The 26,762-nt window shown below is 43.8% G+C and overlaps 1 protein-coding gene and 1 long non-coding RNA gene across 2 annotated transcripts; both read right to left on the bottom strand.

Annotated features, from left to right (window-relative positions):
* Positions 1–4,264, bottom strand: LOC309683235. Its single transcript, XR_014270191.1, has 3 exons — positions 4,202–4,264; positions 2,563–2,727; positions 1–99 (listed from the first exon to the last, which is right to left on the bottom strand). It is a non-coding gene; the product is annotated as an uncharacterized lncRNA (long non-coding RNA).
* Positions 4,265–4,697: 433 nt separating this feature from the next.
* LOC309683704 (phospholipid-transporting ATPase ID-like) lies at positions 4,698–26,503 on the bottom strand (the record flags this gene model as incomplete). Its single annotated transcript, XM_082498026.1, has 13 exons — positions 4,698–4,714; positions 5,182–5,370; positions 6,163–6,328; positions 7,895–7,938; positions 10,082–10,290; positions 11,460–11,656; positions 17,487–17,575; positions 18,546–18,704; positions 23,104–23,186; positions 24,337–24,407; positions 24,598–24,670; positions 25,936–25,997; positions 26,471–26,503. The coding sequence occupies 13 exons, from the start codon at positions 26,501–26,503 to the stop codon at positions 4,698–4,700; spliced, it is 1,392 nt and encodes a 463-aa protein (XP_082354152.1).
* Between the last annotated feature and the right edge of the window lie 259 nt (positions 26,504–26,762).

A 26,762-nucleotide genomic window follows, 5' to 3' on the forward strand; every position in this document is an offset into this window, starting at 1 on the left:
AGTAAGAACCCATATCTTAATGTTGGCTTTGGCAAGAGTCTCAATTGTCTGTGGGACTCCATCTTGTAACTTGTCCTCAATCGCTGTGGCACCTAGCAGCTTAACAGAAAACAGCAGGGAACTGGTTAAGTCTTCCCATTGCTAGCAAAGGAGACAGATAGACCTCCAGGTAATTACTCAAGCAAACACAAGTGAAATCCATGAATAAGGTTGTACTGATTTTCACTCTTCCTCGGCAAATTTAGTGTACAGAGTAGAGCTCTGATCCTCCAAATGTTCTAGTGTCTAATCCCTCAGGCTCAGATGGATCATGAACGTGCATGAAATTATTGGCCAACACGTTTGCAGACCTACAGATCTATGTTCTTCCACGTGTCCCCTTCACAGCAGATAGAGCTGTCACTGAGGGACAAAGATGGCTGTGGATCCGCAAACCTCCATATGCATCCTGTAGGGTGGAGCTTGCTCCCAGCCATATTGTAACTCAGCAGACATATGGCTGCTAAGCATCTTCTCAAGCTCACAACAGACCTGTCCCCACCCCTACTCTACACTGTCACACATCTAAACCACAGACTGCTCAGGGCACAAACATTTATTATTTTAAAGTTATTGCTTTTTCTGCATTTTGGAGATACTTGGTGGCGTTAACCTACTGTCAAAGGGACATGAAGGTTTCACTGCTAGCTCAGGTTTAGACAGCATCTGCTACCACCTACCTCCTGTTGTTGGGAGATTAAATTCAGGGGTTGGCTTTAAGCCCAAGATCCCTTCTGGCTTCTTGGGATGTTAATCATTCATCAGCTATGAGTGTCATCAATGTAGATAACAGCTCTTGAGGGAACTTCTCTATAGGGTCCTCAAAACTCCACAATCCACATTTTACAGCAGCAGTCCCTGGTCCGGCTAGTGAGACCTTAAATGCTTGTAGCATACAAAACCCTCTCCTGGGAGTACCTGCTCATCCTTGGCAGTCTGAGTCTGAGCTGGAAGCCCAAGGATGGGCACTAATGTCAAATGTGTCCAGGAACAGAGAACAGGACCATGTATTCCCCACAGCTGCAGAAAGGCACAATAGTACTGTTGACAGGCCTTTGCCTGTCTGCCCATGATCTGGTGTAACAACAGCTGGAGGGACAGCAGTGATGACTTCCTGACCATGGATCTTCCTCAGTTTTTAGGTAAATCTCTGATAAATAGTATTTTTACTACTCTTCACTGAATATAACCATGTTCGATCCCTATTCCCCCTTGTTTTCCTTATAACTTTACTCCCCCTAAGGACCATTATCAGGAGGGACTTCTGCTCTTGCCCATCAGCCTGACTATGATACTTGACAGCCTGCTGCATCTCCACAAGACCTTTCTATTTCCTTGCTGACGCTGGCTCTTGCACCCATTCTCTGTCACAAGCCAGACTTTCCTACACCCACCCTCTGCCTTTCCCTGCAGCACCTTCGGGAAGTAAAGTCAGTCCTGTACAGAACACAGAGAAGGGTCTGGTGTAATGAGTGTTTTCTTCTGAGCCACTCTTCTTCCTACTGTGAGCCTGTGATCTCTTCTCTACTCAGGCCAGAAACTTCATAAACCTTTCTTGCAAAGCACCCGGCTCCTTAGCCTCCTAAACCTCAGTGTCTTTCCTGCTTTGGACACTTGTACACTGTATTCTCTGAACTGGAGAATTAGCCTTTTTCCAGACCAGACCCAGAAGGGCAGTAGGCTCTGCTCCGTGGGCTATGCAATTTCCAGAGGTCAGCAGCTCCTCAGCTCACGCTGGCTTCTTCCCGAGCCCTGCTGGCACCCTGAGCGTAGGGCTAATGGAGCAACAGTGCGGCTCCCAGGATTTCCGAGATTTCAGAAAAGCAGTGCTGCGAGTGCACGAGCTGCATTGCTTCCCCTCAGATCCCACACATCCTTTTCATTCATTATTCACGGCTCTAAAACACAGGCAGACACACACATACCCCCCACACACACACACCCAACCCCGCAAGGCATTCAAAAAGCTGTAACAACACTCATGGAGAAAAGAATGACTTGAAGATCACAGTTTAGCCCTATTTCAAATTGACACAAACACGTTCATGGGCATCATCTCCCCATCCTGCCCAGGGCTGCAAGAACAAAGAAGACACTCTCTGACAGGGAGGGGCACTGGGGATTATTCACTGCCTGCCATTTCAAAGACAGGAAAATAAATAGATCAGCCATTTGCACATACAAAGGATAGCGATGAAATATTTGTGTCCACGTCATCTCCCTCAGGCTCTGGTATGTCACTTCATCACTATGTCACTTCATCACGAGAAAGCTACTCTGACACCCACGTGAGTTAAAATAAAACCGTTCCCTTGCACTGGTGGGTGACACCCCAGTTACGGGCTCCTGGCGGAGGTGCCAGTGAAAACCCAGGACTGCCATATTCCTAACTGCTCCTGTCACACAACCCACTGAGATGTTTGCAAAGCCATGTTTACTGAAGTCATACTGAGCTGTTTATTGACAAACCACCATCCTCACTGCCTCCCCCAGAGCTTGGACCAGATTCCCTGAAACACCAACCATTAGGTCTTTTTCAATCTCCTCATATAACTCCGACAATTTATCTTCCCGTCCTTCCAAGGCAGTGCTTGCTTCATGGTGACGCCTGATCCAGTCCTGAAAGTAGTCTTCGTCCAGGTTTTTATAGGCCACCACAAGTGTCCTCAGAGCTTCACCAGCAAACTCCTGCGAGACAAGGGTGAGGCAGAATAGGTCAAAGGAGAACAGTCTGCTCACTTGGGTTTACAAAGGCCCCATGGAAAGCAAAAGGCTATCTGTAAAAGCTTCTTGCCTACGGTCTGCAGAGAAAAGGTGAAAAAATCACACCTTAGACCACAAACCTTAGGGTACTTTTTAAAAACTAGTTCCAGACCATTTTATCATTGACATCCATGGTCCTCACAAAGAACAAATTCAGAAGAGCTTTCCAACTCTCTGACTTTATATCTTTACATTCACCAGGTAGTTGTTTCCCAGGTTTTTATTACTCAACATAAGGTTCAGAATGGTGAGACCTGAATAAATACTGAACACAGACTTGAATTTTGGACCTGGGCTCAACACTTTTAGGGTACAAGTACTAGCTGAAATGCGCAGCAAGAGCAGAGTCAGTCATGACACCTCAGCAAGTTCTTGTAAGTGTGCTTTCTGCAGATGCATGATTGAGGGTGTGGATCTCGGTGTTTGGTCGGATAAGAGAGATCTCATTGTGAAAAGCTGAGGTGTTCCCCCAGGCTTGAAGTAAAGGTGCATCAGGAACAGGCTACATCCACAGCTCTGCTGTGCCTGCTCCTTCGCCGGCAACTTTCTTTGTCTCCCCCAGGCAGTGAGCAAGATGTTTGTGCTATTGCACAACCTCTCTGGGAAAAAATCTCTGTTATCTTGTGCTCTGCACCGTGCCAGCAGGATCTGGCATCACAAGGGGGAGCAAATATTGGCCAAAACATCCACTTATGTGAGTAACCACTGCCCAGCTCACACCAGCAACAATATAAAAGGCCACAAGTTTGAGTGACGCCTTTTCCTTGCTGCCCAGTCAATGTGCCCCCACATGGTCTAGAAGAAGGGGAGGTGAGCAGGTCCCAGAACCTATGCAGTCCCTTCTGACTGAGACCTCTCAGATCACAGTCACTGCAGATCTGAAACGTATTCAAGAAAGTAAACAGTTCTGTGGCTCTTTACTGATCAACTGAGTTATTCTGATCCAAGGCATGCTCAAATGCATCAGGTGCCTGCCTTGTAAAGTAACCACAGACCTGGATGGAATTTAGTTGCCAAAACATGGATGTGTAGTGCCATTTCAGGTGTTTCACCTGTTCTACCTGGCTTCCAGCTCCTACTCCAGAGGAGTACAAGTCTTCTGAATGTCCTTCATTGTGTTTGCTATCTGTGTCCAGGTGTGCTGGATATCCTAGAGCAGTTCAAATGGCACCATGCTTTGGCAACTGATTTGAGACATAAGGCTTTATAAATTAATTTCCCTCTCCATTCCCCATGAAAACAAAACAAACCAACAAAACAAAACAAAACCCAATAAAAAAACCTGTGCTTGAGTGCTGCTTCTGAAACCTGTTTTTTATGTTGATACAAAGTACATTTCCATGTCTGGAGAAAAGAAAACCGTCAAATGCAGAAATGTGGTGCAGAAGGAAACACTTACATTCAGGTGTTCTGTGGTCTCCTCTTTGAGAGAGTCACAGGATGAATGAAGCAGTTCATAAAGAATGGTGTCAGCCCCCTTGCAGTACAAAGTCAAGTCACCTTCTGGACTCCGCACTACGAGGAAGAGGAAGAGAAATGCTACAAATCCCAGACTGAGGCACTTGGGATTCAGAACATTTGCATCAAAACAAAGAAAGGTTTTTAGAGGTGTCCGAACTCCACCAAGTGTTGGAAACCTCCCAGGAATCAAGACAAGCTTTGCTTAGAACAGAAGATAATGTAACTACTCTCCACATCAGTGGCAGCAGAACAGGGAACTGTACCCAGATTGCATTGGTCTGAGCAGATGCTCTGTTCAACTACATGGTTCCTACAGGCAACACTTCAGGCAGGACATCTGCATTCAAAAGTCAAGAATATTTTTTTCTTAGGGAACTGGTCCTGCTGCTCCTAAGGCTCCTACCAGTAAAGGTACTACTACTCTCTTGTTACTGTTACGCTATACCAATTCCTGAAATGTGTGAGGATATTGGAGGGTTAAAAAAGGCCACATGAGGTTTCTTGAATCGTTTCTCCATTTTCCTCTCAGGAAAGTGGGTTTCTCTACTCAGCCTTGCATTCTCCTTTCCCACTTTCTCAGATTTTGCTGGTAATGTTGAAGCTGAATAATAGGAAGGCCTTTCCTGCACTCTCATGGAGAAGGTAAGTTATGTAAAAGGCTTAGTTAGTGTCTTCAGGAGGCTTCTCCATCATTGTGGTCCAGATGTTAAGATGTTCTCCCACACGCCTAAGTATTTATCTAGCACTGTTGCTGTGTAATTGAAAAGTCAAGGCAGCCCACCTCAAGCGCTCAGAAGTAAATGTTATTCAGAAAGCATTGCAAAGGAGGTGTCCTAGGAAAAGGCATCATAGCAGAATGAGGGCCAACTTGAGAGCCTTAAAAGTCAGGAAGGAAAGAAGGGAGCAAAGGGAACATACCAATAACAGACATTCGCTTGCGAACATTGTTGAAATCAAGAATAGCCAGGAGTTTGTAGATTTTTGTTTCTCCCATTTCCACGACAGTGATAGTCTCTGGTGTGCGAGCCCGGAACACAAATCCAAAGTTTCTGGCAGCAGTGACAAGGGCTCCCTCATCAGGAGATTGTGCCTGATACATCAAGTTACCTGACACGCAAGAAAAAAAAAAAAAGTAATGTGGCTTCTGCTTCTGCCTTGTTTCTGAGGCTAAACAAATACAAACCCAAAGACATTGTGTAGCAGTTAACACTTTGCTTCTCTGTCTATCCCCAGAGGTGCAACACTAAAAAGTTCAACACGTCTCCATCAAATGCCATCAACACATCCTCCAGGCCAGTGCAAGAGGCCCCTTAGACTCTTTTGGGTCTTCTGTCACTCTCCTTGGAGTCCAACAGATCTCACTGAGAGGACAACTTCCTTGGGTTTAACACCTCCTAGTTACATCTGCATGTATTTTTCTCATGAGTATTTTCACCTTATATGTTTCAATTAATGGCTCCAGACTTTAAAGCACAGTTTTCACCCTGTCTGGGATTGGAGGAGACAGACCCAGCACCTGTGGGAACACTGGGTGAGTTGAGCTAGTGAGTGTCCAGCCAATAGGTGCTCTATGCTCTTTGCTTTATGGGACATGGTGCAGAGTAGAGAAAGAGTGGGGCAAGCCATCTGCCACCTCCGGGAAGCTGTGGCACTCGCAATTCTCCAGAAATGTGGTGTTTGCAGTAGTGTCAGCTCCACCACAGGAACACACAGGGAATGGAAGCCCTGGTCCTTTCTCTTCCCATGTGGCATCTCCAAAGGCAGTGATTTATGTGTAGTCATATACTACGGAAAATCACCAGGGAGCCAAAAGGACCAATAACAGCTTCTGTGTAGAGAAGACATACTGTGGTGCAGGGTGAACATAACCACTCAGTTGGTGCATTCAACAGTCCTCACCTTCCTTCTTCTCTTCTGGCATCACTGTGTGGCAAAGTGAGAGGAGCCGGAAGAACCTGTGTGTCGGGACATCACCCAGCTTCACAGCTTCCACCAGGCTATGGTCATAGAAGGCAAACTTCGGGTCAGCTAACGGATTGTATGAGAAATCAACCTTCTCTGTGTTCTGCAAAAATATGGTTTGGTGTTATTTGTGGAGCTCTCACACGGTCCTATCATAGCCCCCCCCTCTCTTCCTTACAAAGGGCTCTCTCCTGCAGGGCTGTTCATGACAGAAACTGATGAGTCTAAGTAAGTGGGAGGTCATGAAAGCTACTGAATCACAGGAGAGGACAGGTACTTGAGGTGTCTTTCAAAGCAGCACCCAGGCCGAGAACCTGATTAGCTAAAGATGTCTTTCTGTATGACAGCAAATGCTCCTACAGGATCCCAGCCTAAGGATTTCTATAGCAAGGAAATGGCTGCCTTCAAGACACGCCTGCTGGATGGCATCATGGTCCTGATTTCAAGAGCTGCCTGTGACAGGGGAATGTGGAAGCCCAATTTAAAACAATTCAAAAGGCTGTGTTGTCCACCTTATACTTGCAAAGCAAGAAAAAAAATCCTGTTATGGAAAAAGATGACAGACAAATGACGTAAAGGTTCAACCCCACAGGCACTGCCCATTTTGTTTAAAAACAAGGAGCCCCAAGCAGAGGGGAACAGAGTGCAGAAACGGCCAGAAGATCACAGCATGATGTGTCATGGAGGAATGCACTGCTGAGCCTGCCCGGGACGATACCGACTCCCACCCCATCCCCAATGAGCTCAGAGTTTCCAGGATGGGAGTCATCCTCTTGACCTCTGCCAGCTGACATTTAGCGCTTACTGCAAGAGCACAGACCCACCACAAACACACACACTCATCTGCGCAGCAAGGTCCAGGCACTGCAGCACTGTGGATGTGTGGGCAGCAGCCTTTTGACCTGCAGGACCCTGCTCTGGTGAGTATCATGGGCAGGAGGAGCTGCCGGGCAGCCAGTTGGCAGGAGACCAGCATGTCTCCTTAAGCAAGTCAGCCCTTTGCATTTTGCTGCCTGGGCAAGGTCAGCCTGGAGACACCGCACTCGGCACAAAAAGCCAATTTCAGTTTTAAATGGCATGGGCATGAATCATTGGAACGAGGAGCGGGATTTTCATCATCATCTTGCTTGGATTACTGCATGCAGTTTTCAGACATTTTAGGCAGTGAAATCCAAGACATGTGGGTTTGTGCCAGCAAGCAGAGGCTAGACAGATATGGAGAAGTCACCCATTTTCACACTTTCCAATGTCCAGACATAAGGGCAATTTGACAGTGACCCTCTTATCAATATGAACTGAACTCGCTGATTCCCCACCAAAGCTTTAATTAACTGCCAAAGATAAGAAAATTAACCAATGTCCAAGTTTCCCACAAATAACAATGCCCCAGTATCCAAGAGGAGCTGTGCGTGCACTAAGATGTCATGTGAAGCTGAGGGAACAGCGGGCACTCAGGCTACCTGACCTGCAGGTTTAAACCAGGCTTACTGGAAGGGAATGCAACTCTATCAATCCTCTGATATCCGCGAGAACACACATCCCTGTTGCCAGGGTCAAAAGCATCATCTCTTGAGGGTCAAAACCATGACCTATGCCTGGGTGGGTTGTGTCCCCTAGCACCTATGCAGGCAGGTTCACAGACAGCACTTGGTAACACTTGAGCACTTACCTCGTTTATTTCTATCCTTTGCCCAGACATATCATATACATCACCTGAAAGCAAGAAAGACTGAGGTTATAGCCACAAACACCAGATAAGTGCAGTCTCTGAGCTTCTCTACCACAAAAATTTGTTAAAGCGTTTTGAAGCTAGTATCTGCTTAAAAAGTTTCAATAAGCATAAATATCTTCACATGAGTACTGCAGACTGATGATTAATATCAATTGTTTTCTATCTTAATCCGTGACAAAATCCAGAGACTGACAGATGCTTGAAACACAAAGCAGTTACCATAAAAATGACTGGCATTTGGGTAGAGAAGACTTGACTCAAGCTGAACCCAGAAAGGACGTAGTGCTAGGTAGGAAACAAAGGTGATTTCAGGGGATGAATTCTCTTGTACCTGCCCTTTGGAATCTGAGACAAAATCCAGCTCCTGGATCATATTGGGTTTGCAACAGTCCCTGGACATCCACAGAGAAGGACTTGTCAAAGCTCATTCTTCCCATGTCTAGGTAGCAAGGCTGCTTCATTCATTTTCCCTGAACTGATGATCTGGTCACAGAACTGGAAGACTCATCACCAGGAAACACTATTGAAACTTCTGCCTGAAGAAAATGTCACTTGGAAGATCTGAACTGTACTCAGCCCAGTAGATTCAACATTTCAATGAAATAAGCTTGAAATACAGTGAATTACATGAATGATAGGTCCATACCTGCACCAGCAACCTCAACTGTGGCCACAGTCAATTTTAGGTACAGGTATTACTTCATAAAAGCCCTGAGGGTGTAGAAAAAGTTCAGAAGCCATGTCTCCTGAGAACTGCATATCAGTTCATCCCCTGGGAACTGTAACTGAGAGTCTTTTAGACAAGTCCTTCCCAATGGGAAGCCTAAGCCTCCAGACTACCCTCCCTGGCAGCAGAACTAATTCATCCTGTCTGGCACAGCCTTCCCAAATGCCCCCGAGCAGCAAATCCAAAGGAGTATATTCCAGGGAAGAAGCTAAGCATTTAGAAAACTATAGGCAATAGACTGTCTGCCTTCTTTCCACATATTTCCTATTTATTTCTTGAACCCACATCCTATGTTTGTGTTTAGTGGAGACATCCACTTTGGAAAAGTCAACTGCAGGACACAAGAATGAACAGACTGAATATTTTTCAAGCTGTTTAGCAGCACTAGCATTGGCTAGCCTAGTAGCACAGTTTGAGATATGGTGGTCTCCAATTATACACAAAACAAGATGTTATTAGGCCAGCTAGTATCACTGAGAGAAAAGACAAGCTTTCTGGCGCAGTAGTTCATCAGCAGGTCTGACACAGGCAAAACAAGCATCAATCTACGAATAAGCAGTAACTAATTTCTCTGTAGGAATCTAATGATGTTAATCAATTAGTCAGTTTGTGAATTGTTTTGACCACTTGAACAGTATGAAGAACACTGCCCAGGGCCATATAACAAATGAGACTTTTAAGTCAATGACTGTTAGGATCTAACAGAGCTAACAAATTTTCTTCTCATTTTTCCCAACTCCCTACAAACTTTTCTCTCTTCTGGTAGGTGCAGTACGTCAGGGCTGCAGACAAATGTCCAAGCCATCAACCAGGTGCTGACTGAAGGTTAAGCTACCTGAAGAGAATGTGGAAAACTGCTGATCATGACAGGAGAAACTGCTGAATGTGAGAGATAACAGTGTGAGAACCTGACAAAATTTGCAGATAACACCCCGAGGGACAGATAATTTCACAAGTGGTTAAGAGACAGTTATATGAGTTATGTGTTATGTTTTGCAGAGCTAGCACCACCTGGGTAACCATGTTGATAATACCTTAAAAGGCTGAGATTACCTAGGCAGTGATATCAGAAAAAAAAAAAAAATGAGTACAGATGTAGTAAAACTGGGATGACCAATGAGGAAAAAGTAATAAGGTGCAGGTTCTTTAGTTGGGACAATAGCGGGGCAGAAAAAGGGAGGTAAAAGGGTGGCAAAAAGGGGAAACAAGGGAAAATGATATTAAGGTATGCAAGTGATGTAATCCAGGCTGTCCAGGCATCCCTGATGGGCAACCCTGCACTTAATCACTGCTGTTTCTTGCGAGACACTCTCTTCTGGATGTCACATTTAGTCTCTGTGGATCAAGAGGCATACAATAGAATAAAACCCGGAGAATAAGACAAACAGATAACATACCGTAGGATTTGCCATTGATGGAGCACTTGTTGAAACACATGATGTTCTGAGTGAGAGTTCCTGTTTTGTCTGAGAAGATATACTTGATCTGCCCCAGCTCTTCATTGAGTGTAGTGGTACGGGCCTGAGCCGGTGTGTCATTAAATGGATAATACATTTTACGGTCCCAGTCAATGTAGAAACTGTTACCCAAGCGTATAATCTCTACACTAGAGAAAGAGAAGGTGATGGAATATTCATTAGTTTAAGGGACAAGATCTTTGTCTTCAGCACCACCATTAGCGATTGCAATTAGAAGACAACTTTGAAGGTAATGACAGGATGTACTCATCAAGTTGTCCTCAAATGGCCTGTAGTAAGCAATGCTGAAGCAAGTCCCACTGAAATGGTGTTAGGTTTATAGCAAATTCCTTTCCTTTATTTATAAAACAAGTACTTATAAGCGTATTTGGAAAGTTTCAGAAGTTTTCAGACTGAAAAGCGAGGCAGGGGCACTGGGTTTCACTTGGTGCAGGTTGAGGAGTGGTGCTCAGACAGGGAACAGTTCCAGCAGGGCTGTGGGCTGGGCTGAGCCCAGTCCCAAGGGATGAGCACAGCCACAGCTGAAACAGCCCAGAGCTCCACAACAAGTGAGTTATTGAGTAACTCAATACCGCCAAGGAGCCGCATCAGCTTGCAGACAACATGAATTTCTACTTTACTGCTGGTGTGACATGGTGGGCAGGAACGGGATGAATTCCTCATATTCACCAACACAAAAGAGGGTCTTGGTAGCAAAGCTGCCTGAAGAGTTAGGTCCAATGATAAAACTATGCAGGCCTACTCAGTCTACAGCCCAGCCTCAAGGTTTTGAGAGCATCACAGATGCATTGCCTACCCTCTACCCCTGCTTACCTATCTGCAATAACCAACATAGCTCTACATTCTCTGGGAAGTGGCGACATTCACTTTGCTCATACAGCATCAAGTACTATGGATCCTCAGACTGATTACACCTACTTACCCGGCAATCCACTCATCATATAAGCCCAACAGCCACCTCCAAGAATGTGCCATTCACTTTGTTTGATGGGCAGTGCAAGTAGGAGAGAGCAAGATGCTACCAGTAACAGGCTTCCAGTCAGTCCTATAGCATCCTACACCTACACATCCCCTTTAACTGGATAGCATGCTGTCCTCTTCCAGGGCTCTCTACTGTCCCCATTCCAACCCTGACAAAGACCTCCAAGAGCAGAAGAAAGAAGAAAAGCATCACCATGGTTGTGTGTGATTGTCCACAATGGCGTTGCAGTTGTGTCTAGGGAAAATACTGCTCCTAGCTAAGGCAAAACCTAGACTTCTTCTCAGATGAAATACGAAAGGAGGTTCTGGCACGTACCTGACATAGAGTGAAATTGGCACCACCGTGTTTAGAATGATCACGTATGACCAGAACATGAGGAAGCCGGAGTAGGAGGCAGAGTTGACACCTTCTGCCCAGGGCAGATAGACCTGGAAGTAGTAGCCTTTATCATGTTCCCAGATGCCATTGCCAATGGCTAGGATAAGACACATCAGCGCTAAAAATGCAAAGATCTGAAAAAAAAAACCAAAAACCAACAAAGATACTGCATTTTAGAAACAAGGAATTTATTATGTACAGGTTAATCAGAAGATCCTCATGAAATTGGCTTGGACAGCCTGAATCGCACAGAAAGATTCCTAGGGGTGAAGAAGGAAAACCAGCAAAGTCATGACACTTTTACCCCAACGACAAAGCTACAGACACAGTGCAGAGTCTGGCAATTTGGAATCACAAGACTTCAAGCAGCTAAAGATTCAAGACCCAAGCAGACACCTAAACCGGGTACTCATGGGCATCTGCCTGTAAAAAATCAGATCTCATTAGAGGTGAGTTGAGCTGCGGGTCCTCAAACATCTGGCTGTGCACTAGGGAACAGAAACTGCCTGGAGGATTTTACCTGGCCATTTGCTGGATATATCATAGTTTTCCTCAACATTTCTGAAAAACTACTAAAGATAACTTGTAACACAGGAAATCCAGCACTGTGCAGGTTGGAATTCAGGACTGGATATCGTTCTGATGGTTAAAGGAGAGTTAATCACTGACTCAGAACTAATGGTTGCCTTGGTACCTGCCATCACAATCTGATTACATTTCCTTTGAGCAAATAGAAAGCAACACTAATCAGTGATGTGTATCCTTGGACTTTAGAGAAGCCTATTTCCTGAAGCCTAAAGCAACCAGGGGAACAGCAACTGGGAAGAGAATTTCAAAGTGGGACACCTTAGTGAAACTAAGACTTGCTCAGGAACACTATTTAATAGACACGAAAACATTACATAGGGCATAAAATATTTTTGATTAAAGGAAGACAAGAACATGGCAATACAATTGTTTGGAAAAGAATACAAAAAGAAGGGGAAGAAGGGAAGTTAACAGAAATTAATATAAACCACAAGGAATTATAGAACTATGAATACCTAATAGCCATATAAAATACCAAGAAAAGAAAAGAGTAAACTAATAAACAGGTGTGGAAAAAGCAGATATGTTCAACAGACAGTCCTCCATGAATGAAGGAGGAAGGATGCAGAAGGAAGTATCTATAGTGTATGTCACAGCAGATGGAAAAGACAGATTACCTTCTGTGACAAGGAACGCTATGTGGCTCTATCTGTAATAATCAGCATTTTCAATCCAGTGCATCCAGGTAATTTGAAGATGAAAGCTTAGAGGGACTAGCTGAGAAATTCTCACAACTGGTAAGGTTAATTTTTAACAATGCTTTGAAAACTGGGAAGCTCCGCTAACATAATTCCAGTATTTGAAAAATCCACTAACGTAATTCCAGTATTTGAAAGGTAGAAATGGTGATCGAGGGAAAGATAAATTGAAGTTAGCTTGACATCCTTCCTGGACAAATGATAATAAACTCAGTTCTGCTGATATGGACTTCTTCAAATAAGTGACTTAAAACAACCCACGTCCTAATAAAAATGTGTAGATATGGAATCAACAAGCTCCACAATAGCGCAATTAAAAACCATATTTTGCAAGTATAATCGTTAGGGAGCAAATATCAGTAAGTTGGGCTATTATGTATAAGGCCACTCAGTAACAATCACATTAAAACACTAATCAACTTTTTAAAAAAACAGTAATTGAGGTACAAACAGAAACATTGCTGGTAAAGCTGATATTTATATTGCTGAGGTAATCTATGAGAGGAAGGAGGATACTTTTATGGAGCGATTTGAATCACTTGGTGAAAAGTTCACATCCAACCAACTTGAGCTTTAATACCAAGAAGCTGCTAAAGGGGGACTGCAGTAAGTAAAGGTGCTGGGCTGAGTTTCAGGGTACACATTTATTTCCCACATCAGTAGTAGCTTTTCTGTTTAATTGTGGGAGGCCCAATAAATTACTCCACTTGTGAAACAGAGACAATATTGCTCGCTGATAAGGAATGTGGTGCAGTGTTTTTAAACCTCTGTGACCAGCAGTAAAAATAGACTTCAATTTGTGCTGTTGTATCATCAGGACTTAAGGGTATATGAGAGGCACAACCCAGGGACAGGCAATATCCTTTATTAAACCAATAGACATAAATGGAGAAAATAGACAAGCCTGTCTATTTTTATAGGTATTTCTGTCGGTCAAGTAAAAGATATTACTGCTCTCTGAAGACCTTGCCGGTGGTAAAAGCAATTAGAAGACCCAGCTTGCTCCTCTATCTTATCACTGTACCCTGAATGATTCCTCACTGTCCCACAGGTTAATAATTGTCAGTTTGTACAATGTCACAGTCCAGTTAGAAAATTCAACATATGATTCAGCAACAGAAATATATGCGGAGCAAGGCAACAGCTGAACGTTCCCACATAGGGATAGGGAAGTGATCATCCCCCTGTACTCGGCACTGGTGAGGCCCCACCTCGAGTACTGTGTTCTGTTTTGGGCCCCTCACTACAAGAAAGACACTGAGATGCTGGAGCATGTCCAGAGAAGGGCAATGCAGTTGTTGAAGGGTCTGGAGCACAAGTCTTATGAGGAGTGGCTGAGGGAAGTGGGGTTGTTCAGCCTGGAGAAGAGGAGGCTGAGGGGAGACCTTATCGCTCACTACAGCTACCTGAAAGGACATTGTAGCGAGGTGGGGGTTGACCTCTTTGCCCACGGAACAAGTTATAGGAGAAGAGGAAATGCCCTCAAGTTGCACTAAGGGAGGTTTAGATTGGATATTAGGAAAAATTTCTTCACTGAAAGGGTTGTCAAGCATTGGAACAGGCTGCCCAGGGAAGTGGTGGAGTCGCCATCCCTAGAGGTGTTTCAAAGACTTGTAGACATGGCTCTTAGAGACACAGTTTAGTGGTGGATTTGGTAGTGTTAGATTTACATTTGGACTCAATGATCTTAAAGGTCTCTTCCAACCTAAATGAATGTATGATGCTATATCACAGCAGCTCTTGTCTATGACTGCTGTTGCTTTATGTACATTTTGCTTTATGTGCATTTTGCATGTCAACGCTCTCGTCCCTAACAGTTCAACTTGTGTGCAATACTCATGCTTACACAAAGTTCACTAATGTGCTGTCAGCTTTGAGACAAATGCAAAAGACCAAGCCGTTAACAGTGGCCCCGGAGATTAATTTCTGTGTGGAGAAACAGCTGTGTGCAGGTTGTTGTAATCATAACCACAGCTCCGCAAGAGGACGTGAAAAAACCCCAATTGTAGGCTTGTGCTTGCTCATGGGTCTTCCCACCGTGAGCATCCTCCCTCCCTGGGTGCTGCTCATGCCTTGCCTGCAAGAGGTCCTCTGCAGGACTGGGTAGGACTTTTGTAAAGAGCAGGCGACTTTTGACAAACGTTTCCTGTCAGACTGTGAATTCAAACTGTCTCAGTTTCTTTATTGACACTTTGAGTTCTGCTCCAGGATTTGAAGCAATACGTTGCATAAGAGATGAAGGTGACAGCCCTATTTCTCTGAAAACGTGCTTCCCCAAACCTGCTAAAAAGCAAGTTTTGGAGGAAAAAGCATTGCTGGAGCTGGCAGGTGCATCCCCAGTGGAGGAACATTCACTTTTCTCTCAGATCCCTGGGAAACACTTCCAAATGTGAAAAAACAGCTACGGTTGCTATCTGGAAAGGTTCACTCCTGATTAACCCTTGTTGTGACAGACCAGGGTGACATTTAACCAGGACATTGGCGAGCCCTGCTTAAACACTGCTTTCTGCCTGGAAGTTTTATGGACAATTAAACACAGAATAGCTTTGCCAGTGTTAACATGGAACAAGTTTCAATACACTTAAAATGAGCTATTTATAGTAAGCTCTGGCTGCTTTGTATTTCCAAACTCAAGAGCGCAATAGACTGCCTCATTTTATGACCAGGCTATGTAACCTTCGGCCACCCACTGAGTTGGAAGGACCTGATGCCACATCCCTTGTGTGTGCAAAGAGCATGGTGCTTAGGGGAGGGCAGAGCTTTACTTAGACACCAAAATGTTAGGTACCTTAAAAATGTGTGAAGGAGAAAAAACACACCCTCGGCTCCATCAGCACCCGAGAACCCAGGCAGAGGCTGATGCAATCAGCTGCAACTTGCTCAGTTTTTTAAAACGGAGCCAGGAGGTAAATTCATCTGGTTCGCAGTCATGAAGAGAGGCCAAACAAGCTGAAAGCTCTGGGTGGGACCCTTGACTTGTGAAAGGAAATTTGGCAAACCGTAATTGAATGCTAAATTCCGAGTTCCCTATTCAGCTATTTTCTGCTCTGTTTCTGTGCCCTGTGGATCTCCTGCAGCCCTACCCCACAGCCCATCCTCCTTTCCAGCTAAAGCATAGCAGAATACCTAAGAAAATGTGAATTTTTTCAAATGCTTGCAAAATTTTGAATGTAAGAGGCCCAAACTTTGCGAGATTTTGCTGTCCCCTTAAGTGCAAGGGAAAAAACCACTGAGGAAAACAAGCTGATGATGGTAATCACGATTTTCACTTGGCGGAGATTGGTGTAATATCACTACAGTCAAAAGTGTGTTCTTACTGTACATGGAGCAAGTACTCAAGAGGGCTTGAAGATGACTCCAGAGTGCCTCTCTGTGCTGTGGCCCCGCTTTACAGCAAATACGCACACACAGAACATTCAGGACACTGCTTCACAGCTCTGGGAGCTGGGATAACCGCTGCTGCTGCATTGGTACTATTTCAGTCTCACAGAGGCACAACCTGCTCTGTAACAACTCTCATCCACGGGCTCACCTAAAGCTGTCGGGATCCTGAGAAAAAAAACGCAGGAGGACAGGGGCTGCGGTGAAGTGGTTGGAGAGCGGAGCAGTGTTGGAGATGTTTGTGCATTAAGCCCCAGTGCTGAGGAGGTGTGAAAGTCACGCAGGGCAGCGAGCGCTCGGGGCAGCCTTGCTGTGATGGGCAGGCTGCTGTCGGACACCTCGTGCTCTGTCTTCCCCAGGGCTTGCTCCAGCACCTGGCAATGGGATCCACACTGTCAGGCTGGGCTGGAGAGCAAGGGCAGGAGGGAAGAAGAGGGAACGGTGGCCACCAGACCTTCCCAGTGTCATAAACTGAAGGTGGTGCAGCATGCACGAAAGAGCATGAAAAACTGGCATCCAAAGGGAAACAAAAGCCTAAAACTAAAGAGCTTCTCTTCAAGCAACATCGAGTAAAGCAGTGCTAGAGAGCATGTCTTCCTTCCCTGAGCAGCTTTGAACTCAAGTGGTAAAATCTTGGGAGACTCTTCATAAAAGAATCACTACCTCTGCCTGGAAGTGTTTGCCATTCGTTAAAACCACTGACAAGCTTAAACCTCAAATCAGATCTGTTTTCTAATTTGAGGAGATTGTCTGCTCTATAAGATTAGTGTTCTCAAATTTCCCAGCTGCTAAAACCACCAGTTTCTGAGTATTAATGAGACTATGTCTAACATTTTCCCCGAATGTGTTAAGTCAGAAGCTGGCATCATGTAAATTAACAAACTCAATTACTAAGTCCTATGCAGATATCACCAAAGATGCCGATAAATTAGAAAGAAGAGGAAGAACTGGTAATGTTTATTTAAATAGAAAATGACAAAATTACCAGGGAAAAAAAAGGCATTTGCAGGCTTCAAAGTGATTCTCACAAAAAAAAAAAAAAAAAGCAGAGCGAGGGAGAGCAGAGCAAATGAAAAGATCAGAAGAAAGGTCCTTAACACTGTCAATGTAATGGCCTTGCTTTGCAAATGGGCTGGCAGAGGCGCTGCAGAACTGAGGCTGCTAATAAATTATTATATATTTTTTCTTTTTATCATTAGTCACTTCTGATATTTCCTCATTTGTGCGGACAAAGAGGTGGAGCATCTGGAAATGATGAATACATCTGAAGAAATGAAGATACATTAATCAGACTTACCACCAACACAAGGACATTCATGAGCCGATCAATGCTCGTCCGTTTAAAAGTTGTTTTTCCACTGTTCTGCATTAATTTGGTGTCTGGCCCTGGAGATGAAACACACTCATGAATTTTAGTAATAAAGCTTAGCGGTTCTAAAGCTGATTCCCTTTGAGGCCGCACTGTGCTTTACAGCACAAATACCCATCACAGCTTTTTGGAAGGCAGGTACATACAGTTTACAGTGCTGGTGGGAAAATTAGGCAGAAAAAGGTTAAGTCACTTGCCTTAGATTATATGGAGAGAGTCACTTAAAGTCATTAATTCTAGATTTTCATCCTGCCCTCTTCTTTGAACCGTCAATCCTCCCTTTCAAGTTTAATTAGTTTTCACAGCATACCCGATACTGCTGTGTTATTAGTGGCAAGTTATACATCATCTCACATGTCTACAGCAGTGTAGAAACAATAGCAGGTCTATGCTTATAAAAAACATAGATCTAATGGTCTACAATAATATTATTGATGACCTTAATATTCCAGTATGGATTAAAATAACATTAAAATGATGGAATTTTTATGAGAATACACTTAAGAGTGAAAAAATTTGAACAAGTCTGGTGAGAGAAAGACTCCAACTGGAGCAGTGTGGGCCTGTAAAGGCAGATTTAATTCCGCTTTAATTCTTAAGCAGACTTAATTCTTATATTCTTTCTTATTGATTGATCAAGAATTCTCTCATGTACTTTGCTGCATGCATTCCTGAAATAAAAGACTACTTCTGCTTACTGAAGCACTTAATCAAGATGGAATTGGATGTTGTAATGTAGCATTTGCAATCCAGTGTTCTCTTTAACTATAAAAATATCTCAGATTAAAATCCTCTGTAATATGCATAATTTCCAGCCTAGAGTTAAGACAAGGGATCTCATGTATTGTTTTGCTTTTCTTCTTGTGCCTGGTAGAAACGTATTTTCCAAAGAGGAAAATTCTTGGTTCCTTTGTGCATAATGGGAGTGACGTACTTCCACACTAGCGCTGCTGTGCTCTGCAATTCACGTCATTTTTTTCTACCTACCAGCATAAATAACGAGACCAAAGCACCACTCTGTGTTCCGAATCGTACAGCCCCTCAGCAACATCTTCTCATTGTCCAGGGCATACTTCTCTCCTCGAAGCGTAAGAGTTCCCGTGAACTTATCCAGTTTGTTATTTGGTGCTTCACATTTAACTTCACCTGTAAAAGGAAGGTAAACAGAAAAAAAGACGGTGGAAATCTTCTTGGCCCAGAAATATGTGTCAATACTGCATTCTCAGCTGTTCTCCAGATAGGAAATATGTAGCACTATAGCTGCAGTCCGCTCCTGACCCTGTCATTCCCACCTTGTTTCCTATATTTACTGATGTTTTGGGATATTGCTCCTTCCCCATATTCATGTCATAATCCAATGGACCACAATAAATTTGCATTCATCCTGTTCTTTGAACATGGCAATTTTGTACTGGTAGAGTTCAAAACAAAGTTTCCACAGCTTCTGTGCAGTTGAGAAGAAATGTTGAACCAGCAACATACTTTCAGTCCTTTCACAGCAAGTTCATAGTGGGAGGATGTCACTGGATAACTTTAGATAAAAGTGCTGACCTCACATAATTCCTATTCCATTTTCTTTAAAACTGCAGGACACCAAGCAAGAAAAATCATAGCCTGAAGCCTGCAAGAGAGTAATTAAATGTGGTGTCTTTGTTCACTGTTTCTTTTAATTTCATCTGTTTTATCCCTTAACATAAAAAAGGGTACAGCTACCTTTGACCGTGCAGCTGACAGTGTAAATGATTGGAGAGCCTGCTTCTGTTTCCTTGCTTTATATTTATTTCTTGTAATAAAACGTGTTCATGCAAAACTGTAAACTCAGATACTTTGGTATAAAAATGACCATAAATAACGCACTAAATGAATAAAAAACAAATCAACATTTGCACCTGAGATCTAAAGATTCACAGCTGAACCCTGTGGATGTGTTGAAAAGAACTGGAAAATACGAATATGCCTTATTGAAAGGGATTCCAAGCGTTCAGTCTGTTCAGTTAATCAGCAGGAACATTAAAGTTATTTTGGTCACAGGCTGCAAATATCTACATAAGAACTAGCATTTGCAGAGAATGCAGCTCTTCCAGCTGTTCTCAGACAAAACACACCAGGCTCAAGAGACCGGAAGCAAAATCCAGAGAAGTCCAAAAAAAAAAGTACAACTTTTGAGTATTGTGGCATTCTCCACCACTGCAAAGTTTAAAATCAAGAATGGGTGTCCTTTCCGTAGAGAAGTAGCTCTACTTTAGAATCATAGAATCATAGAATCAGTGAGGTTGGAAGGGACCTTTAAGATCATCAAGTCCAACCATTAACCTACCCTGATAAAAACACCACCACTCCTAAACCATGTCCCTAAGCAGCTCATCTACCCTTTTCTTAAACACCTCCAGGGATGGTGAATCCACCACCTCTCTGGGCAGCTTATTCCAATGTTTAATAACCCTTTCAGTGAAAAAATGCTTCCTAATATCCAATCTAAACGTGCCCTGACATAACTTGAACCCGTTTCCTCTTGTCCTATCACTTGTCGCCAGGGAGAAGAGGTCAGCTCCCATCTCTCTAAAACCTCCTTTCAGGTAGTTGTAGAGGGTGATAAGGTCTCCCCTCAGCCTCCTCTTCTCCAGGCTAAACAACCCCACTTCCCTCAGTCGTTCCTCATAAGATTTGTCCTCCAGACCCTTCACCAGCTTTGTAGCCCTTCTCTGGACACGCTCCAACACCTCAATGTCCTTCTTGTAGTGAGGGGCCCAAAACTGAACACAGTACTCGAGGTGAGGCCTCACCAGTGCCGAGTACAGGGGTATGATTACTTAGGGCAGCCAAATCATCCCTCTTGAAAGATGAAGCGCTTAGGAAATTCTGTGACACATGTGACATCAGAGCTCATATTAACAACTATTTTATCATCGAGTTAACCCAAGAACAATCAGTCCCGTACTCCATCTTTTCTAAAAGTCTACAGCAACCAGACCTGTCTCGCTACAGCCTTTGCAGCCCCTTGAAAAGCACAAAGCAACCAGAGGCTTTGCAGTGTAACCTGAAACACAGCACCGTGAGATTTTGGTGAACGAAACTCAGGGCACGGTCCCCCACCAGGAAGACTGTGCCTCTCCTCATGCCCGCTGTGGGACAACGTTCGTGTCATGTCAACATCCACACCTTCTTTCCAGTAAGTGGGTTGGTCTGGGTTACTGATACGCTGATTTTGAGATCAGAAGAGATTCATCCAAATCGGACCGATCACAAGAAAATGAGACGCTCTGGAGATTCACTCAGTGTACCTGCACTGGCCCCAGTAGCCCTGCAGCTGAAGATACCTTGGCAAGGCACTGTCCCTGCTGTCTCCCCCTCCCACTAACAGCAAGAAGATATCTGGAATGCCTTTCACCTGAAAAGAGTTAAACACTACCAAGTCTACATGTGATAAGTAGCAGGTAACTGAAAAGTATTGTTTCCTTTCTCATCTCCCAGCTCCCCAAACCAAATAAAGACATTCCGTGTTTTGCAAGCATCTTCCTTATCCGAACCACTGCGATGTCAACAAACATAATAACTCACATTGAGCATTCCACTGAGTGCCTGTATTAGCTGCTCAACCCTTTCCTCTCTTCCTGTCTTAAGAAGTAATTAGATAAAGAGTTACATAAATATTTAAATACTTCTACAGAGGTTTGCTAAGGGAAATGCAAGGTTGGGTCTGATTCCAGGCACTCTTCCCAGTACTCTGCCAAATATAAATCATTCTGGGAAACATTTTATTCATGTTAAGTATTGCGAAGAGGCCACTTTTATTTACAATATAACTATAATAGAGATTTGAAGGACAAATAAATATTTGATTTAAAAAGTTTTAGTTTTCCAAAATATTTTGAAACATTTTCTTCAATTATGTACTTTCAAGAGTGCAGTATCCTTAGATAAGCTTTACACAGAAAATGCTTGAGAAATTGAGATTAACATTTTGCTTACAAGTTGATATACAGTGCAGCCTCTTCAGGAAAATAGTTAAGGCATGCCACTCTGACTATTAATATAAAGCATCCAAGTGCACCTGTAAAAACATATTCCTCTAAACCTAAAACACTCAGAACCTCAGCCATCACTTCTGAGGAATCCTGATGTACTGATATCACACTCAGCTGAGACCACACACATTATTGCATAAAACCTCAATGTAGAAAGCAAAGGAAAAGGCCATGGCATTGGATTGCTCTACCAGGGACCTACTGGTAGCTACGCTAACTCTCTGCCACATCCACACCCTTTTTCCTGGAATCATCCAGTTATTTCGAAGAGAATTTTTTTTTTTTTAAATTATTTTTCCTCTTTATCTAAAAATATTTCCTGAGAGCCTGCCGTCCTTGAGATGTTCCAATGACAGCAGCACTTACTCCACCCCTTTCCATACAGACTCTTCCCGTAATCCTGCCCTCATACCTAAGCCAGCAGGACACCGTGGAGCGTGACTAACACCACTTGGTCTGTTCCCCCATCCTCTCCCTGAAGACAGATGATGTGTGAGCGTGGAGTATTCTGGTTTCGACAGGTCTGGCTCCTTTCTGTGTATGTGCTGCTATATATTCCCTGGTACCCAGTGACAGGACATGTGGGAATGGTTCAAAGCTGCATCAGGGAGGTTTAGACTGGACATTAGGAAGCATTTTTTCACCAAGAGGGTGGTCACACACCGGAACAGGCTTCCCAGAGAGGTGGTCGATGCCCCAAGCCCGTCAGTGTCTCAGAGCCATTTGGACAATGCTCTTAATAATTTGCTTTAACTTTCGGTCAGCCCTGAAGTAGTCAGGCAGTTGGACGTGATGGTCATTGTAGATCTCTTCCAACTAAAATAGTCTGTTCTATTCCATTCCATTCCATTCCATTCCATTCCGTTCCATTCCGTTCCATTCCATTCCGTTCTATTCTATTCTATTCTAAATTTGATATATGAAACAGTGATAAGAAAGGACATGTTGCCCTTAAATGACATCTGTACTGCTTTTTAAATATCTTAAAATGCAGCCTTCATTGTAGCATCAAGAGAGGAGAGAAGTGCTGGCAGGGGGAACCTTCGGGCTGGGAAGAAGTCACCTGTGCTGCATGCACGGAGTCAGTCCTCAGCTCTGCACGGTGTCTGGAAAGTGCCGCTGCTCAGAAGCTAAATGTAATTGATGCATCAGCATTTCTGCATCAGTGTAAAAGTGCATTGTGAAAATAATTTGAGATCAGAACTAAGCATGCGGTTTGGGGGAAACAGTTTCCACTGTGCAATTACACAAACTCTTGTCTCGAGGTTTGAGGTGGGTAGTCTCAATGTGCACAGACTGATGATAAAGGAAAGTGTGCAGCCAGGAGGAGAATTCCTACCGATGCAGTTTCAGGTTATAGCCAGGCACAGCACAGAAGAGACCTGCAAGCAAAGGGGGACCTCTTTCTCTACGTCCTATCAGGGAGCAGCACACAGCTTGGAAGGAAGACTCCCAGGCACTCTCTGGGCTCTGGTGTTTGGGCAAAACCTCTGGAAAGCGAATTTTCCATGTAGACTCACCATTGAACTCTGTCAGTTTCTGAAGATCTTCCCCAAGCTCTGCAGTGACTGTCAGTGCCTGCTTCACCTTCAGGTTTGTTTCACTGTGACAAATAACATGAGACAAAAACATGAACTGAAAGTCATATGTGAACTGAAAGAGCTCCCTGAAAGTCACTTCTGTTCTTGAGGACAGTCTTCTTCCTTAGCCATCTGATGGACCAGGCCATCATATGCCTTCTTTTTACCTGGCCAAAGGGTGCAGTTGCCTCTTTCAGCTGCAAAGACAAGTAGTCCAGAATATTCTGGAGATGGTACCATGGTACCAAAGAGGGTGAGGTGGCTCTGACTTCTCATTTTCACCACAAAATGCAAGATCAGGCATCTCATCTCCCTGAGCATCTCACTGTCTATCCTGCCACTCTCACCACATTGAACCCTGAGGTGTCTGAGCATATAAGGGAGCTCTGTATCTTCTCCCATGGTATTCTGGTCCTGAAGAGCACTACAGTCCTGGGACAAGCTAGCTGGGGAATATGAAATGCAACATCAAAGAAACACTACATTTGTTCAGGGCCTCCTAAAAGTGTTCCCTGGCACTTGTGTGTACAAGAACTACAAGCTCATTTTCAGCAGAAATAAGACAGGGGAAGTCCAGAGGGCTGTCTGTAGGGTCCTGGGAGAGACGCAATTTCTTGATCCCTCCGGTGTGGCTTAGTCCTTCAAGCGGATGCTAGCTGCAGGCAATGCAGAAAAGGTAATGCAAATTGGGTCGTAAAGATGAGGTCAGCTCCAGTTTATTCCAATTAATACAAATTAATTGCAGCCCTCTGATTTGTGGCCAGTTGTGCCCTGAAGTGAGCAATGTTTGGAAGCCTTTGCAGTGTGCATGCATTAATATTATGGTATAGCAGTCCAATTGAGATTACTGGAGCTATTCATTGTCATTATCTCACCCAGATAATCTGGCTAAGAGAAAAGACTAAGGGAGATACAAGAAACAGAAAGCTGTTCCGCAGGAACACCTTTCCAACTAACTCTTAGCATTAGAAGAACTGTCTCTAAAAATAAAGTCCCCTCCTCACGTAACATTTGGCAAAAGTATCCACCAGAAGATGTTATTTTCAAGATACCTACCCAAAGTTTATTCTACATATTAGGAAACTCTAGCTACCAAAGCTATTGCAGGTAAGCTTGCAACACCCAGAGAAGATTTGGCAGCCGTGATGGCAGCCGAGGGCTGTGCTCACTTACCCGTCCAGTTCAGCTGTCTCGATGTACGTCAGGCTGTGCGGCTCGCTGCTCGACAGTAGCAGTAGGTCGGCCTGAACACAGACAGACAGACTTGGCATGAGTTCAGTCGGTCAGAGGGCATGGCACTGCAATGCTACTTGTGGTTTCTGCACACTGCAGGTCTCCGAGGCAGTCATCATCACTACTGACTAATTGTCATGTGAGTGATAAGAGTAATTATAGAGACTAACTGTGAGCAGGATGGAGAGAAACTATACTCACCGTCACAAAGTTGTTGTTTTCTAGTTTTATTATATCCCCCACTTGGACGTTCATCCATTTTTCATCCTTTAACCTGCAAGAAAACTCCTAGTAAGTAGGCATCTAAAGCAAACACCGCTTGGGAAAGTAGGATGTTCGCTCTGCTCCTGAAGCCAGGCTGTAGGTGCCATCAGGACCTAGGTTGTTGGTAAGATGGATGTGCCGTGACATGGCCTGATCCATACTAAGCTAAGGGACCACCACAATACACCCGCATCTGCAGTGGCCTTCACAGCGCTAAGCAAGATGTGCATGCAAACAGCCAGCTAAACCGCGAGCGCCAACGTAAACAAGTCACCATAGCTGTATATGCAAAATTTACAGGTCAGAAATATCAAGAGCTATGTCAAAACAGGACTGGGTATTCGAGCTTGAGTTCAGCTCAGCCTCGCTTTTTAAATGTTGGTTGGAGTTGGGCAGGCCCCATGGTTCCCAGTTTTTGAACAAAGGCAAAATAATAGAAAATTTCTCTTTCAATATATGTTTCCTAGACACAGTAACTAATACACAGTAAACTAAGAAACTGGTTTACTTAGCAGAAAGCAGAAAAAGTATGTTCCTGTTCTTCGGTTTCCAGTTATATTTTTAACTGTTTGGTCATCTGTTGGAGTTTACACAACAAACTGCTATCTATAGTACGGAAAAGAAAGTCACAAGAGACTTCACAGATGTCTACAGCTGTGTCCTACGCACAGCTGGACTCCATGGAGCTGCAACTAAACAGCACATCTGTCTGCCACAAAAGCCAAAGCCTCTGCTATTTTTTCTGCAGGAAAGAACAGTGCTAAAAGTACAATGTCCAAAGCACACAGCTGAAATATTTTGAGTGTAACAGTCAGAAGTGCTACACACACTCAAAGTATTGTGACACGTATAGGGAAGCTCTTCCTGTTTCTTAATTTAAAATAACTTATTGATAATGCCTAGTTTTGCTTAATGCAGAAATAAATGCTATGAACATAAATGGACATGGGAAGATAGCCTTGCTTGTCATTTCTAGGATAAGGAGTAAAATAATACAATACTCTGAAAGTATCACTTATTTAAACATATACATCCAGGAACAGAAAAACATTACTTTTTGTCAGTGCACGATCACAGCCATAATGTCTGCACTGATTGCGGTTGTGTCTTGGGTTCATTAATCAGACACATAGTCCAGAAATGAACAGCAAACTAATGGTGTGAAAGACAATTAGATTTTAAATTGTTTAGTGATGCTTTGGAATCACACAGAAAAAAAAATATTAATAAAATGTTCTTCCCAGTCAAAACTACAGCAAAAGAAAAAGGACTTACATGCCATTGATCAGGACCTGGACCGGGCGGTTGTTGACGTGTTTGTCGCTTTTGTGTCGATTCTGAAAATTTGATCAGTACATTAAAAAGCATTTCCAGGAAACCGAGCACGCAAGAGAGCTGTGGGCAGTTCATTAATGTTTCGGGTTTTCACCCAGCTGGCTGAATGGATCAGGCAGATTAGAGTCACAGCTGAGTCATATTCAAGCCCACGTTTACACTAGTAACATAGGGCGTAACAGGACTGCAAAGAGCAACAGGCAACAGGGGGCTCGCTCTTGGAGGGAAGAAAGAGGAGAGAGCCTTATATGTCACTTAGCACAGTCCTGTCTCCACTGGTGTTGGTCCTGCCCATCAGTTTCATAAATACCAGAGAAATTCATTCCTCTTCTCTGATATGGAAAGTGGCCACAGATCACCATAGATTCATAGAATGGGTTGGGTTGGAAGGGGCCTTAAAGATCATATGGGTCCAACCTCCCTGCCATGGGCAGGCTGGCATTGCTCCCTGGGAGAGCACCTCACCACCTCTCACCTGCTCACTTGCAAAGATGCACCAAGTCTCCATAGAGCACCAAAGTTATTTTAATAGTGAGAGAAAATCAGATGCTAAACTAAGCTCTAAGGTCACCCCATGAAATCAATGGAACTTTGACCATTAGCTCTGATGGGAGCAGACTTCAGACAAAGTTGGGCAAGTCTGAACAATCCCACACGGGTTGTATGCTCAGTTCCTTTTTTCCCCTTACGTTGCAGCTAGATGGCAGAAGATGAGTTCTCCAAAGTGGAAGCCTACAAACAGAACTCTGGACATGCATCCAGACATA

This window comes from Vanellus vanellus, assembly GCF_965231255.1.
Source record: "Vanellus vanellus genome assembly, chromosome: Z".
Classification (NCBI taxonomy): domain Eukaryota; kingdom Metazoa; phylum Chordata; class Aves; order Charadriiformes; family Charadriidae; genus Vanellus; species Vanellus vanellus.